This window comes from Pelobates fuscus, chromosome 12 (genome assembly GCF_036172605.1).
Source record: "Pelobates fuscus isolate aPelFus1 chromosome 12, aPelFus1.pri, whole genome shotgun sequence".
In the NCBI taxonomy this organism is placed as follows: domain Eukaryota; kingdom Metazoa; phylum Chordata; class Amphibia; order Anura; family Pelobatidae; genus Pelobates; species Pelobates fuscus.
In genome coordinates, this window is record NC_086328.1 from 14,116,528 (window position 1) to 14,132,082 (window position 15,555).

Below are 15,555 nucleotides of genomic sequence, written 5' to 3' on the forward strand. Positions count from 1 at the left end.
ATCTGCATACAGCCACATTCCTTCCCATTCATACCCCCCCCCCCCCGCCCTCCTCCCCCTACACACACACCCTTTAAACCAACTGCTAGGTCAAGACATCAGAACTATGCTCCCTCCCACCATAGAGATATGGGAGATAGTCTGTATGTACCTAATGGTTCCCAGAATAGGAGGTTTTGTGAATAATGGGTGGTACTGCGGTATTAAGAAGCCACAAGATAGAGATAGTACTCCAATCTACCTTCAGAAACCAACAGGGGTGGCACTGCACAACCAGGTATAGAAACCTCAAATCTGGGCTTCATTCAAGGAGAGAGTGTCATTATCCAAAACACAATCCCCCATCAAATCCCATTGGAGTTTGCAAAAAAAAAATAAAAGTATGCTGGAGACATAGCAAACTTTATTTGGTCTGAAAAGTCCAAACTTCTCATCTCCCTTAAAACTCAATCACTAACCAAGGTGGTGATAAAGTCATGTCATAGGGATGTTTTTCACGAGCAGGGAGTTGGATACTAGTCAGGATTGTAGTTAGGATGGTTCTGAATACTATACAGGGCAATAGCAGAACTGAATATTTTTGGTCTGTAAGACACCTGCGGCTGAATGGGTTCACCTTCAATTGGGCTAATGACCCCAACGGAGATACTTGTTCCACAATTCACTGGGCTTCAGAGATATGTGGCTAATACCCCTCTAGATATAATGAGCAAGGTGTCCACGTCTGAAATAGCTTTTAAAAAGCTTTGAAAAACCTTAAGCTAATGTCTAATTTTTCTAAATACCTATTAGTAATACTTCTAGTATTTTTATAAAACCAGTTTAAGTTTTTGGGAAATTACATCCACATCTGACTGTCAAGACACAAATTACCTTGGGTTCCAATGTTTTGTGTGTGAATGGAAGGAATGACTGTGTGTTATGGAACGTGGACAAATCTGCCCCCAGAGACACTGCAGTAAATTTTGCACAGCATTCATTGTGGTGGAAAAAGAAGAGTGTACATAAAAGTAAAATTACATATCCCTATTAAGGGATGTCTAACTGGCTCAAACATGATAAATTCTTGACAAGCATTCTTTGTGGAGAACACGATTATCATTTGTCATACTGTGGATATCATAAGAATGTCTCCTTCGCTTTTCCTTCTCAAGCAATCCACCACTGATACAGGATCACAGCCGGAAATATTGGCAATAAGCTGAAAAACAAAAACCATACCTACATGGTAATCAATCAAGGATACCTCTTCCTACTGAATTGCTATTTTTTTAGTTCACTTTGATACAATTAGAGACATTTATCTGGAGGATTTCATGTTCTTTAAGGAATATCCCTGATAGAACAAAGGGAGATTTGCCTGATCTGCTGTATACATAAGAAAAAAAGAAATATATTGATCCAACAGCAGAGTTTTAACAGATCTCCTGTTTTGGCCCTGCTGCTGCTGGATAAATCCTATTGCGTGAAGTTAGAGTTTTATTTTGCAAGTGGAAGGCACATATCAATTCTCACATATAGCCAGTAGTAATACACCGGATTATCTGTTAATGAAGCGTTTAACCTCTAACTCTTCAATCTGGCACCCCAAACGCTTTGCCCACAAATACCCACTGCTGTCCAAAGCTTGAAAACAGGAAGCCTCAGACTGGGAGCTACGAATAGGCCAAGCGCAACAACTGGCACTCTCAACCCATTCGTGGCTTCTAATTCACAAAACGGCTTGAGAAACGCACTTATTTTTCAATAGCGGTTTTGTGAATGGAGAAATACTGATAGGATTAGAGCATACCCCAAGTGGTTTAACCCAATGAGGTAAGCTGGCACCCGGGGACCTCCTCACACCATAAGAACATCATTCCGATGTTACTATGGTGCCTGGAGAGTTTCTTAAAATAATGAAGGGACTCCAAACTAAATTATTTTGTGAATTGATTATCTGCAGCAGCTAGATGTTTCTTGGAATTTCAGAGCTGTTTTTGTCCACATAAAAAGAATAATGAATGCTCACATTTCGGAAAAAAATGACAACTTCACGTTTATTGGTCACAATTCCTGGCATTAAGGCAGCCCCGCTCTCCGCGATGGCTCTGTGGAAAAGGCCTTTGGATAAGGGAGATAACACCTGGAAATAGAACACAGACAAGGAGAGAAGAATGATCACGTACCATTACAAGATTATTGTTTTACCTGTGGGTCTGCTGCTGGGTACCAGTAATCGGAGAACACTCACCAGAGCAGAAACACCAATACCCCCGGCGGATTGCCCAAATATGGTGACAGACTGTGGGTTCCCTCCAAAATCCTCAATGTTTCCTTGGACCCATTGAAGAGCTGCTATTTGATCTAAAAACCCATAATTCCCAGGTGCTTCATTGTCCCCAGAACTGAGAAAGAAGAAGGAAACAGGGAGAGTGAAAGGTCAGTGTGATCATACAACGCATAAGAACATCAAGGGCTCATCTCCAACATTTGTAGTGCTGCGTATATAGGAAAGATAACTTCTGGACAAATTGTAAAGGCCTGAGACAGGACAACATTTTGTAATAAAGTTATTGGTTAATTGTTTGGTCTATGGCACTCAAAGTTGTGGCCAATGTCCTTAACCATAAAAGAGACTGTCGTTAAAAAAAAAAAAAAAAAAGGGGGTTGTACAGTCCCACAGCTAAAAGACGGAGGACCCAGCTCTGCTTTCCTCATGTTGTGCACCCAATTGGGATAATTAAAACATGGGATAAAAGTGATCCTCAATTCTTATTGCATTATGTATATAAAAAGTCGTAAAATATTTTACCAGAACTACATTTTTAATTGTTTTCAGGTAGACAATACAATGCAATTATATATAGTTAGGTTAACACTGGAAAACAAAGGGACATTACGAATGATACAGATTGTGGAGTTTAGTGACATATCTTATTTAAATGTATCCCATTTTGTTCACGGATAGTCTCTGTTATGAGATGAGGGCCATGATCTGAAACACCGATTCTAAAAACGGTTTGCTGGATAAGATTCTTTGGAATACTTAGAAATGTATCCACTTTAAATCTAAAAGTGAAGATGGCATACAAATACCACACAAATGAAAAAAAACAAAAACATTATGGCGCAAGTAAATAGCATAATGAGTATAAAGATCCCCATGATTAAAAGGCTGCTTGCAGAAGACTGCTCACAAGACTTCCTAAATTAAAGGGAACACTTCAAGAACCATAACCACTACAGCTCTCTATAGTGGTTATGGTGCCAGAAGTATTCTGACAGCTCTCCCATTGTAATGTCTGACATTAAACGTTTTTTGAACAGTTTGACTTTTTTTACCCATGCATCGCTTAGACTAGAGAGCTGTCGGGTTCTATGGAGTAACTTTTACTAGCTCTCCTGAGCTCAGCCCTGCAGTTCCGGTGTTGGCTAACTGGCTGAGAGTGATCAGCTCACAAATGTAACCAATGAACTGAACCATGCACTGCAGAACTGAGCTCAGGAGATCTAATGGAGATTAATAAAAAAAAAAAAAGAGGAGGCCTTGAATCTAATGTAAAAGAAAAATTTAAAGAGATAAACATTATATTTAATCTGCACACAGGGGAACATCCATCCATATTTCATGCATCAGAATTTACCTAAAGAATCCTATAATTCCAAGTCTGTACTGGATAACTACAACCACTACATTTTCGTGAGCACTCATTGCAGCTCCATAAAACATAAATGTGCCTCCCATTGACAAAGCTCCTCCATGTATAAACACCATAACCTGGATAGAAAATAAAGGAAAATGTATTTAACAACAGGAGGATGTTAGCTAAGATGCCCTGCATAAATGGTAACTGTTAGGATTTTTAAAAAATGTAAAAATACATTAAAGAAAAATGTTAGCTCAGTTCTCTCTGCTTAATAAGTAACCCCACAGTTTAAGTAAAGGATCACTATAGGGTCAGGAACACAAACATGTATTCCTGACCCTATAGAGCTAAATCCACCGTATAGGTGGCTTGCCCTCCCTTAGCCTCCCTATAAAAATGATAAAACTCACTTTATTTCCAGCGTCGCGTGTGTCCGCCCCCTTCGTAACATAATCGAAATGGCAGATTTTTAGCCAATCCAATGCTTTCCCTTAGGGGAAAGCATTGGATTGGCTAAAATTGGTACGGGGCGGGCCAATAAGGACCTCCTCATAGAGACGCAGTGAATCAATGCATCTCTATGAGGAAAATTCAGCGTCTCCATGCAGAGCGTGGGGACGCTGAATGGCAGGGCTGCTTACTGTGCAGCACTGAGCCAGGAAGCCCCTCCAGTGGCCATCTAAGGAGTGGCCACTTGGAGGTGTCCCTAGGGGCAATGTAAACACTGCCTTTTCTTGGAAAAGGCAGTGTTTACATGAAAATGCCAGAAGGGAGCTATTCTACTCACCAGCTTAATGTACGGTAGTTGGATTCTGAAGTGGCTCAGCCTTGAATTTTAATTTGCGACCAAAATATATATTATATCTAAGTTGCACTATTGATTCAACTGTAGCAGTTTAATTTATACTTATGCTGGGCATTTTGTATTTTGTAGCATTTTGTATTTTGTAGCTCTCACAAGGCCGTTTTTTCACCCATCATATTAGTCTGTGTTCTGAGACTCATAAGGTAGTTTCTCTCTGTTTTTGAGATTCTCCTATTAAGCTACCGACAGTCTTTCAGGTATACAGCTAGCATTTGGTTCTTGACCAGTTCCCTAGATATATACTTATGTCTTTCTATCCCAGGGACATGATGATTTAATCTCTAAGCTTTCAGACATTGACCCCATGTGATATAATTAAAGTCTGTAGCATTATAGAGATATATATTTATATATTTCTTTGACTAGGGTATTCGGAGGTGTGCCATTAGGCAAGATTGCTATCCATTGGATTCTGACTAATAGGAATGGGTATCTATGTTGTACTGTAATCATCTCTTTATTATTTAACATTATTATGAGTTTTTCATTCTCAATATAATTCCAGTTCATACTCTAAGGGTCTGGATATTCTATCCAGTAGCAGGAGTATTTTTTGGTTAATGTACGGTAGTTGTTCTGGTGACTATAGTTAGTGTCCCTTTAATGTGAACTATTTGTAGTTTGGATTCACATATCAGTACTTACTGGTAATGGAGTATTCCTTTCTCTGTCTGCTGGAGTAAAAATGTTTAGATATAGACAGTCTTCGGAAACAGGCGGCACCTTGAGGTTAACCTTAGAAAGCTTCATTAAATGTTCCACAATCTTAATGTTTTGTAAACACCTGGACAGCGAGGGATACATATACATTAAACATATCTCAAAAATGCAGCCATAGACAAATATGAAAATTCATCGGCACATAAACATATTCAAAAGACTAGAGGGTCCACTGGTCACATATTAGGGGCTGTTTTGAAAAATGTTCATTCCAGACTAGACATGTGCAATTCGTTTCGGTCAGAATATGAATTCGGACAATTCGGACATTCGGGTACTACCGAATGTTCGAATTGTCGAATTGCTGAGGTCCCAAAGTTCCGAAATTACTGAAGTTCCGAAGAGTCGAAGTTCCGAAGCACATTATTGCCAGTATAAGTACTAATATACTTACCCAGTGAAAAAAGAAGAATGAGTGAAAAAAAAAAAATAAGTGTAATTTAACTCATAACTCTCTGATTGGTTCCTTAATTCACCAATCAGAGAGTTATGAGTCAAATTACACAGCGTGGGAAAATTCCAAAGAACTTTCCTACGCTGTGTAAAATGACACAGATCACTCTGATTGGTGGATTTCAAACCAACCAATCAGAGTGCTGTGACAGGTAAATGTAGAGACTTACCTGTCAGTCTCTTCATTTACCTGTCAGAGCACTCTGATTGGATGGCTTAAGCCCACCAATCAGAGTGCTCTGAGCCTAATTGCAGGGCGGGGCAAGGCTTTATAAGCCTTCCCCCGCCCTGCAGAGCTTAGTCTGCATGGAGCCCTCCATGGGTGAAAAAAGATTATTTTTTTTGCGCTCTTTTTTTAAAAAACATTTTTATAATTGCGTTGGTTATTATGGTTTTTATTTGGCCTTTTTTGGGGCTGAAAAAAAAGAAGATTTTAGAAGAAAGAAAACATTGAATGGTACATTTTATTTTTTTTACAGGTACTTAGTTAACCCCTTAAGGACCAAACTTCTGGAATGAAAGGGAATCATGACATGTCAAACATGTCATGTGTCCTTAAGGGGTTAAAGTTCCCCCCTCATTATTTTTAGGGTGAGGGGGGTAGGTAGGGGGATAATTTTTATTGGGGGGGAGAGGTGACTAGGGGTTTGGGGGGCATTGTTTTTAGGGCCCCCACCCGCTGCTCAGCGGTGGGGGCCAGGGGGGAGGACATTAGGTCCCCCCCCTTATTAGTATTTAGGGCCCCCACCCGCCGCTGAGGGGTGGGGGCCAGGGGGGAGGACACTAGGTCCCCCCCCCCCCTTATTCCAATTTAGGATCCCCACCCGCTGCTCAGGGGTGAGGGTCAGGGGGGAGGACATTAGGTCCCCCCCTTTATTAGTATTTAGGGCCCCCACCCGCCGCTCAGGGGTGGGGTCCAGGGGGGAGGACATTAGGTCCCCCACCCCTTATTAGTATTTAGGGCCCCCACCCGCCGCTCAGGGGTGGGGGCCAGGGGGTGCACTATTTTTTTTTTTTTTTCTTTTTTAAACAGTGAGCAGTCACAGGCTGCTCACTGTTAACTAGACATGCCCCTACTCGCGGTATAGCGAATAGGGGCAAAATTTACTAATACTAAGTAATTTTACTTAGTATTAGTAAATTTGGCTAAAAGACCAATTTAGGTCTTTCAGCCTTCTGGTAGATAACTCCCTAATACTGTGGAAATTAGGGAGTTATCTACCAAGCGGCTGCAAGAGAAGTCCCGAGGTGCCGAAGTCCCGAAATTCCGAAGTGTCGAAGTTGCCGAAGTTCCGAATTGCGAAAAATCCACAATTTTGGAATGCCGAACCGAACCGAAAATTTTCCCCATGCACATGCCTATTCCAGACTACTTTAAAATGTTGATTATTAAAACATACTTTTTGTTAATGATTAATCCAGAATTGGTAGAGAGTTGTATGACATACTTACATGGGTGGGTCTTTAGTTGCATCCCTGTAGGAGTCCCAAGGTACTGGGGGCTCAGGACGGGAAAATCTCAATTCCCCAACTGGCGGTTTTGCGAAAGGGACTCCATAAAAAGTGTCTACTGGTCTGTCTGTCCCCTTTACCGTCACTGTTTCCCCAATTAGTTTTCCATATTTTGTGGTCACCAATGGTTGATCATGCTTTTCTCCTGCAAATAGTATTGGTTTTGAAAAGTGATGACATATTGTTAATAATTTTTACTGCAAGGGCTATTTTGTATTAATCACAGTCACCCACCATCTTATTTGAAAGGGCTACTCCAGGCATTGTAACCACTACAGCCCACTCTAGTGGTTATAATACTAGGAGTACCCTAGCCTCGTTTAGCAGTTTTGAAATGGATTAACCTCTTACCCGGGTATCTCCAGGCAGAGAGTGTCCTCCAGGGGCCAGTGATGACTTTCAGGTACTGCAGAGCTCCAGAAGTCAATCAGGCAGGCCATTCATTGGCTAAGCGTATCAGCTGACCGCTTTCAGCGAATAAAGGAAATTCTGTGTTTAGGAACAAGCACAAACTTGACATTATCCAGTTTCTGGCTGGTTAATAATGCCGCTATAATAGTTCCAGGTCGAGTTGCACCTTCAGTAGCAGAGGGGTTAAACTTGTATGTTATGTGTGTTTCCTAGCTAAATCCTGACCTAACGAATCCAGGTAGCATGACCACTTCATAGGTAGGGATGTTAATTTTATATGAAAAGGGAGCTACTGATTGGCTTAGAGCGCAAGCTGACTGCATAAGCCAATCAACTGACCACCCTAAGCCACTCCGCGCTTCCTGTAACTCCGGAGATCCGCAGATCGCTGCTGGAGGTAAACTTTGGGAATCAAACCAATCGAGAATGGTTTATACCCATATGGTAAGAGTGCGCCTGGGGGCCTCCTGACACCATAACAACTTTGTGTTTATAAAGTTGTTATGGTGACTGGTGTGTTCCTTTAATTTACTCAGAGCTGGATTTACTGCACATGTGACCCATTATTGAGGATAGTCTTACTCAGTGAATATTCTGGTACAATTAGAGTCTATTTAAGGAGAAATCCATTGTGGGAATGATTTAATGTCACATGTAAATCTGGGATGTTTAGGCTAAATGCAGAGGTGCAGATTGACTTACTGATAACAATCCCGGTACCTGCACTTGGTGTGATGTAATATCAGTTTCTCACTGCAAACCTATATTATGCTCTCAGTCACTAAAATCATACCTGCCAATTTCCCCTGTCCACCTGTGGCACTGTGTAAGGTATAGGTCTGCCTGTCAATGGGATGGGAGACCTAAGCGGGATGCCAGGCTAAATGACAGTATACCTCCTCCCGCAGACCATGTTAAAGTGCTCTGTGCAAGTGCTCAGTCCCCTCATGCATTTTGTAATCTGCCGGCTGATTTCAAAATGAGAAACAGGCGACAGAGACCCATTTTTGCTGAGAAAGAACTCCAAAATGTGGGACTGTCTAAACAAATTTGGGACTGTTGGTACCTATGTAAATTCCTTGCACTGCAGGGGATTATTCACTAAACATTGGATTATAGTGAATTGAAATCACAAACTTTAGGCTGAAATGGTCAAACGGTGACTATACTGGAATCGAAGAATTTTCCCAAATTAGGAGTTTTTCTTGCCTTCGAATTTTGTAATTCAGTTTGCAATTTATTACAATTCACTGTTTAGTAAATATTCCCCTCTCGCACACCATTTGTATACGCTACTTTACTGTCTGCCTCCCAGCATTTGGGATACATTCTAAAAAACTTCAGATCTAAAGCCCTGATCACATAATCAGAATAAACGTCCTTCCAGTTAGAGCATTCATGACAGTGAGCTCTCTGTGGATTGATATAGTAAATAAACAGAGCAAGCCATGCAGTCCTACATATCTCCAATAAAGCAATCAGCACTAGACCAATAAGGGAAAAGTAGGGAGAGTGTAGTAGATGCATGGAAGAGCCTTTCACTGGAAGTGGTAAAAGCTAACAAAGCAAGGGAATTAAAAAAAAAAGATATACATAAAGCTATGTAAACAAGCAAGAAAAACATTTTCTTATGGTCATGCTATAAAATATATATATATTTTTTTATCTGTTATGTCAATTTTCCTTTGTTGAGACATTACATAGATACTCTGTATATAGTTTGTCACCTGTAACGGAGACACCCAGCATCAGACAGCACAAAGCGAGGATTCCCATTTCAGTTGAGAGGTAAACATGGAACACTCATCAAGTTGTACAGGAGATAAAATGTTACCAACACTCGTGATGTTCTTTGACCTCTATTTACAAATAGACAGGGAACGCCTGTGAAGGGGTGGGGACAGTCCTGTTGTGACAACCTTAATATTGTGTCAGTGTCAACCAGTTTCCTATATAACTGGCTTTTCAAGATTGAGGCGGACTAAAAGCAGTTGAAGTCTGAGGGATCCCACCCACCTGCCCTTTGAACCTATCACAAACCTAGGAGATGTGTCAGTCAAGGCTTCGTTATTTTCCCAATATCAGCTGATCTATACATATTATTGTCGTTAGGCTGGCAAGTGTGGGATGGTAACAATGTTACCAGGTAAGTGCCGCACTTAAAAGGATTTAGGTATGCAAACAAAAAGGTTTTTATGAATGTAAATAGAAAGGATAAGATCACTCAATAAAATAAATAAAAAAATGATTGTGCAAACTCCCATGAATCTAATTCATAAAAGTAACAAGTAAGTATTTAACAAAGGGAAAGAGTATATCACAACACAGCGGAACAAAAATGCACAACTGCAAAAACACCGTTCAAAGCCGGCACTATGTTTATTAGTATCAGTAAAGAAGATTTGTATATAGTGCGTCAATCAGTGTAGGTATACTGATACTTGCTGTCGAATGGAGCCCCGAATCGAACACCCAGTGTAAGCCAGTAGAGCAAGATACAAATGCTGCTGTTCACAGGTAACAGAGCGAATGAAAAGCGAACGTGTCGTCTGAAGAATGCATTGTAGAGCCTTTGCAGTTGTATTCAACCCTGAGCATGCAGCCCTGCTACACGCTCCCTGAACCTCCATATTTGCTACATATTCGACCTACAACGCAAACGGGCGTGAGGGTGCTGGCTTGAAGACTTTGGAGTTAAACTTGGAGTTAGTTTGCTAAAGACTTTACCACTTCAGATAAGCTGGCACCTGGGACCTCCTAGCAACATAACATTTTCAGTCCCATGGAGGCGTAATACTGCCTGTAGTGGTCCTTTAATTATTGGCGACTGGTGTGACGGAATACCCCATTAATTCGTATCCGTACTAGGCATGTGCATGGGGAAAATTTTCGGATCGGTTCGGCATTCCGAAATTCGAGACTTTCGCAATTCGGGACTTCGGCAATTCGGCACTTCAACACTTCGGCAACTTCGGCACTTCAGCACTTTGGAACTTCAGCACTTCAGCACTTTGGAACTTCAGCACTTCGACACTTCGGAAAGTCGGCAACTTTGACACTTCGGAACTTCGGCATTTCGGAATTTTGGGACTTCGGCACTTCGGGACTTCTCTTGCAGCCGCTTAGTAGATAACTCCCTAATTCCCATGGAATTATCTACTTGAAGAAGCCTTTTTAGGCAAAACGCGTTTAGATATTGTTTATTAATATATTATAATAAAGGAATATTTTCGGCACCATAAATTCTTATTGCCACATTCCTTTTTTATTATTCTCTTATATTTTATTTATTTTATTTTTACCTGGCTACACTGATACTCAGCATTCAATAAAGAAGCATAAAGGTGGGGATTATACCACCCATACGCTTACATCAAGCAGTATAGCCTGCTCTATATATCGTGAGTACATTTTATATCTCTTAAAAATGTTTATCCATAAAACAGAGAGCACTATATTTTATTCTTTTTACTTTTCGGCTGAATGTACCAACACTGGACTTCTGACTCACCCTATATACCTGCCAACCAGCGCCACTTCACACATCCTTCAGTGGGGATTATTTCACTTCACGCATCCAATATCAGAGCTGGATTTTAGCTCTGAAAAGTGTGAGTAATACCAATTATTACTAATTTATAAATTTATTTAACCTACATACTGTACCATTGGAGTCCTGTTCTTGTTTTCTTTCTGCATATGTCTCATCGAATTACAAGTACATATCTGTAAGATTCGCTCCATTCCCAAGTGCCCTCCATACAAGAGTGGATTGCATCATTTTGGACTTATGATAAGTTACTTGGACTCTTATTAATATGTTTTGAGGCGCACCCTTTTCTCAGTTTGTTTATTATTTTGTATTTCATTTACTACTAGGGGATTAGAGGGAACTCCCCTTTTTCTTTAAGGTGTGCAGCCGTTCACTGGTTATTATATATTTCCCTGTGGCAGTCTAGCGCTGAGCGGTGGGTGGGGGCCCTAAATACTAATAGGGGGGGCTGCTCACTGTTTAATAGACATGCCCCTACTCGCGGTATAGCGATTAGGGGCATCATTTACTAATACTAAGTAATCTTTACTTTGTATTAGTAAATTTGACTGAAAGACCAATTTAGGTCTTTCAGCCTTTTAGTAGATAGCTCCCTAATATCGTGGGAATTAGGGAGTTATCTACTTATTCATTCCTGTCATTACATTGACTGGCTAAGTAACTTACATTTTATATGAATGTGTGTTACTTGATTGTTGTAAGTGTTGCAAATGCTTACAGCTGAATCCTGGCTATGTTTGTATACTTTTTATTTAAAATTGTATACAATGTGACATTCTTCTTCTTTCACTGGGTAAGTATATTAGTACTTAGGCAATACTGTGCTTCGGAACTTCGGCACTTCGGCACTTTGACACTTCGGAACTTCAGCAACTTCGGATCTTTGGCACTTCGAACTTTGGAAATTCTGTAATTTCGGAACTTCGGGACATCGGCAATTCAGCACTTCGGCAATTCGGCACTTCGGCAATTTGGCACTTCGGCAATTCGGACATTCGGAAGTACCTGAATGTCCGAATTGCCCGAAATTCGTCCGAATTCATATTCGGACCAAAACGAATTGCACATGTTTAATCCGTACTCCCTGTTCGTTTCCCGAATGGATATTCATGTTCTACTTTTATACCCCTGAGTTCCCTTGGCCCTTGGCTCATTAACTTCAAAGAAGGTTGTTAACTCAAGTGCTCTCCACCATGTTTGCCGAACATTGGCAGTGGTACTTTGTCGTCGAGCGCATGGAGCTAGATTCAGACACTACAACTCACGATTCCTGGTGAACTTTGACCGGCCGTGGCCTCTTTCTTCCTAGAACTGTTTTGGGCTACGACCTTGTGGCCGGCCGATCAAAACTTTACGCCGGAGGCTATTCCACTACACCAAATGGATCTGAGCGCTATTTGGACAACTTGGCCAGACTATCCGGGTATATAGGATATGTGGGGTTCCTGTGTGGATGTAATCGGACTTTGGGGTGTTATGTGTCTGTATGTACCCCTGTAACTGGGAGAAATGTAAATTACCAGGCTTTTGACTCAATTATCTCCCAAACACAGAGACGCCTGGCAGGAATTCATGTTATTCTATATAGAGGCCCCATGCTGAGGGTCTGTGTATAAAGACTGTATGCTTTGGCCGAATAAGCCAGAACAACTCCCAACATTAAGTCTCGACTAATGTATGGGGGGAAGCTATACCAGTTATAATCACTTCAGCAGTTGGACAGAGTTTCCTCACACTGGGAAAGGGAGTCCATGGCGGCGATACTCTGGTGGTCCGCCACAGCTGGTAAATCCCTTTTTTGGCACTGGGAAATTTTTGCAGTCGGTAAACAGCTGCTACTTGGTAACAGTAGCGACAGGCACTTTTGAGTAAAAGCTGGTGACTGGTTGGTAAAAAGTAGTGGCAAGATTATAATCAAGCCCTCTCTCTGGGCCCTGCAAGCACTCGCGCTGCTCCAGTCTTCATGATGTGACTAAATTGGAAGTTCTCATTGGCTGAATAGTTGTACAAACTTGACATAACTAAAGCAGAAATAAGAATCTCAATTTTAGTTGTGATTCTTCTAACGTACATTTCTTTGCTCACCTGGAGGGATAAAAACAGCTTCTCTTCTTGAAAATATTTAGGTATAAACAGTCCTGAGAATACAGGTCAATGCATAGTCACCTCTCACTTTATTTGGTAAAATTTTCAATCTGTTGGGTATTTTGTATAAACCTGTCAGTGTCTGTCCCGGCACCAACACAACTTTAATGCATATGATGTTTCGGCCTTATTAATATGTTGTATATATTTTACATGATGCATTATAGGGCAAACATCATTATTTTTCCAAGAGAGCTTTGTATTCCAAGTCCAGCCCGGGAAATACCTTAAAAAGAACAAATTGATTTATTTGTCTTTTTGTCGTTTCAAGACCTGTCCTTCCTGTGTTCAGAATTTACAGCTTGCTAAGGTGACTGGAATAAGGTAGGTATATTGTTACAGATAGGTAGTTCTTTGAGAAGAATGCGACAGCTCTGCGGCGGCTGCACAGTAGTCTGTCAAGGACAAAGAAACAAAATACACACATGCTTTGTTTGGGGTATCTACTAAACTGTCAACAACAAAAAAAAGAAAGTTTTAATGTGGGGACTAAAACGGAACACAACATGTATTATTTATAAGGAATGGTGCGCGTTACTATGTTTTGCACACAGAGAGTTCTGTATACGAGCGAGCTTTCACCTAGATCTTCATTCTTTGTTACTCATTGATCTAAACTTGGGGTCAAAATGTCATGTCCTGCAAAGATATCTGGGATGTATTTAAGTTACATTTATATTTGCTTTTGGAAAATGGGACTTTATTAGAGCAAATCCAGTGCTGTTTTGGGGCAAAGTATTATATATTAAAGGATCACTATAGTGTCAGGAAAACAAACTCATTTTCCTGACACTATACAACCCTTAGGCCTCCCACCCTCAGGGCCCCCCTCTCTTGGCAGTTACTTACTTTAATCCAGCACCGGGCTCCCTCGGTGCTGGTGACCTCTCCTCTCCCGCTGACGTCAGCTCCCGAGTGGAGCAGAATGTACATGCGAGGCAAGAGCCGCGCGCGCATTCAAACAGTCCATAGGAAAGCATTTCTCAATGCATTTCTCGACGTTCAGCACGTTGGATGAGAATTTCGCATCCAGCGTCGCAGATGCGCCTCTAGCGGCTGTCAGGAAGACAGCCACTAGAAGCTGGATTAACCCTGCAATGTAAACATAGCAGTTTCTCTGAAACTGCTATGTTTACATCTGCATGGTTAAAACCTGGGGAACCTGGCACCCAGACCACTTCATTGTCCCTTTAAGACATTATTTTGGTTTCCATGGTAATTGCTCCTTATTTAGAAGTTTGCCCCAGATTGTTAGCTGTTTTTTGTGTTTGTAAATCTTGTCTTTTGTGCAATGTAATGTCAGTGTTCTCCTTCTGCTATATAGTCAGCATTTCCTCTTGGAGGTCCATCAGAAGGCCTCCCAACTGTCCAGCTATTGTGGTACAGGCCCTACTTTAGTGTGATTTTCCGCTGTTGCTCTCTGATTCTCTGTTGTGACCTGCCTTTTCTGATTCTTCTTTGCTGCCTGGCCTGGCCTTTTCGCTTGATTCTGACTATGCCTGCAGCTATATCCCTGTCAGGATTACTGTTTGATCCAGCACATAGAACTGTACAGCACGGATGACAATGGTCTAGTTTCCTAGTGTTCAGCATCCAGGTACAACAGGGAACTGTCTTCGGCCAGCACAGTGCAAGCTCATCATTAGACACTCCCACACTGTGCTGCGGTGTTCTTTATGGCGAGCGCCAACCAGGAAGCTGTCTGTCCCCGTTTCTGGGCGGAGGTGGTGCTGTCCATTATGACCACCATCAGTGACGCAAGCTGCTTGATTGTCAACAACCTCCTGAAGGCCCTTCCACCCGTCCCAATTCCATGCCATCAATAAAATAATACAATATATTAAGAAAATGATCCCTTTACTGAAAAGTCTTGACTTAATGTTAATATTTGATATCTTCATGTGACAAAGTATGGAATGCTTCTGGGAAAAACAAATGTTAAAGGGACAGATTAGATGGTTTCTGGGAATCCCTTTTGCAAAGCCTCCAGTTGGAGAGTTAAAGGGGACCTATAAAAATAATATTTTTCTGGGACTACAGGTTGCATGCTATTACTGTGAGCACTGACCACACCCCTGAAAATTAAATTTAAATTAAATATATCACCTCGTTTGCAGTGCCCAGACTCCTCTACTGCAGCCGCCTGCTCTGCCTCCAAAGACATGAGCAGCATTTTATTTCAGGACTGAATTTCAACCAATGGAAGAAGTTCCTCCTTCTACAAATTTGCAATACTTTGCATTGAAGGGTAAAAAAAACTACAGGAC

General features: G+C 41.2%; 1 protein-coding gene across 1 annotated transcript in view; it reads right to left on the reverse strand.

Moving 5' to 3' along the window:
* Positions 1-9,350, reverse strand: part of LOC134578926 (carboxylesterase 5A-like) — a 35,307-nt gene extending 25,957 nt beyond the window's left edge. The window contains exons 1-7 of the mRNA XM_063438020.1: positions 9,318-9,350; positions 7,120-7,324; positions 5,140-5,278; positions 3,627-3,760; positions 2,234-2,387; positions 2,012-2,125; positions 1,112-1,201 (exon numbers count right to left, since the gene is read on the reverse strand). Coding sequence (XP_063294090.1) covers positions 1,112-1,201; positions 2,012-2,125; positions 2,234-2,387; positions 3,627-3,760; positions 5,140-5,278; positions 7,120-7,324; positions 9,318-9,339 — 858 coding nt within the window. The 5' untranslated portion in view covers positions 9,340-9,350. The remainder of the gene's footprint in view (positions 1-1,111; positions 1,202-2,011; positions 2,126-2,233; positions 2,388-3,626; positions 3,761-5,139; positions 5,279-7,119; positions 7,325-9,317) is intronic.
* Positions 9,351-15,555: the final 6,205 nt, after the last annotated feature.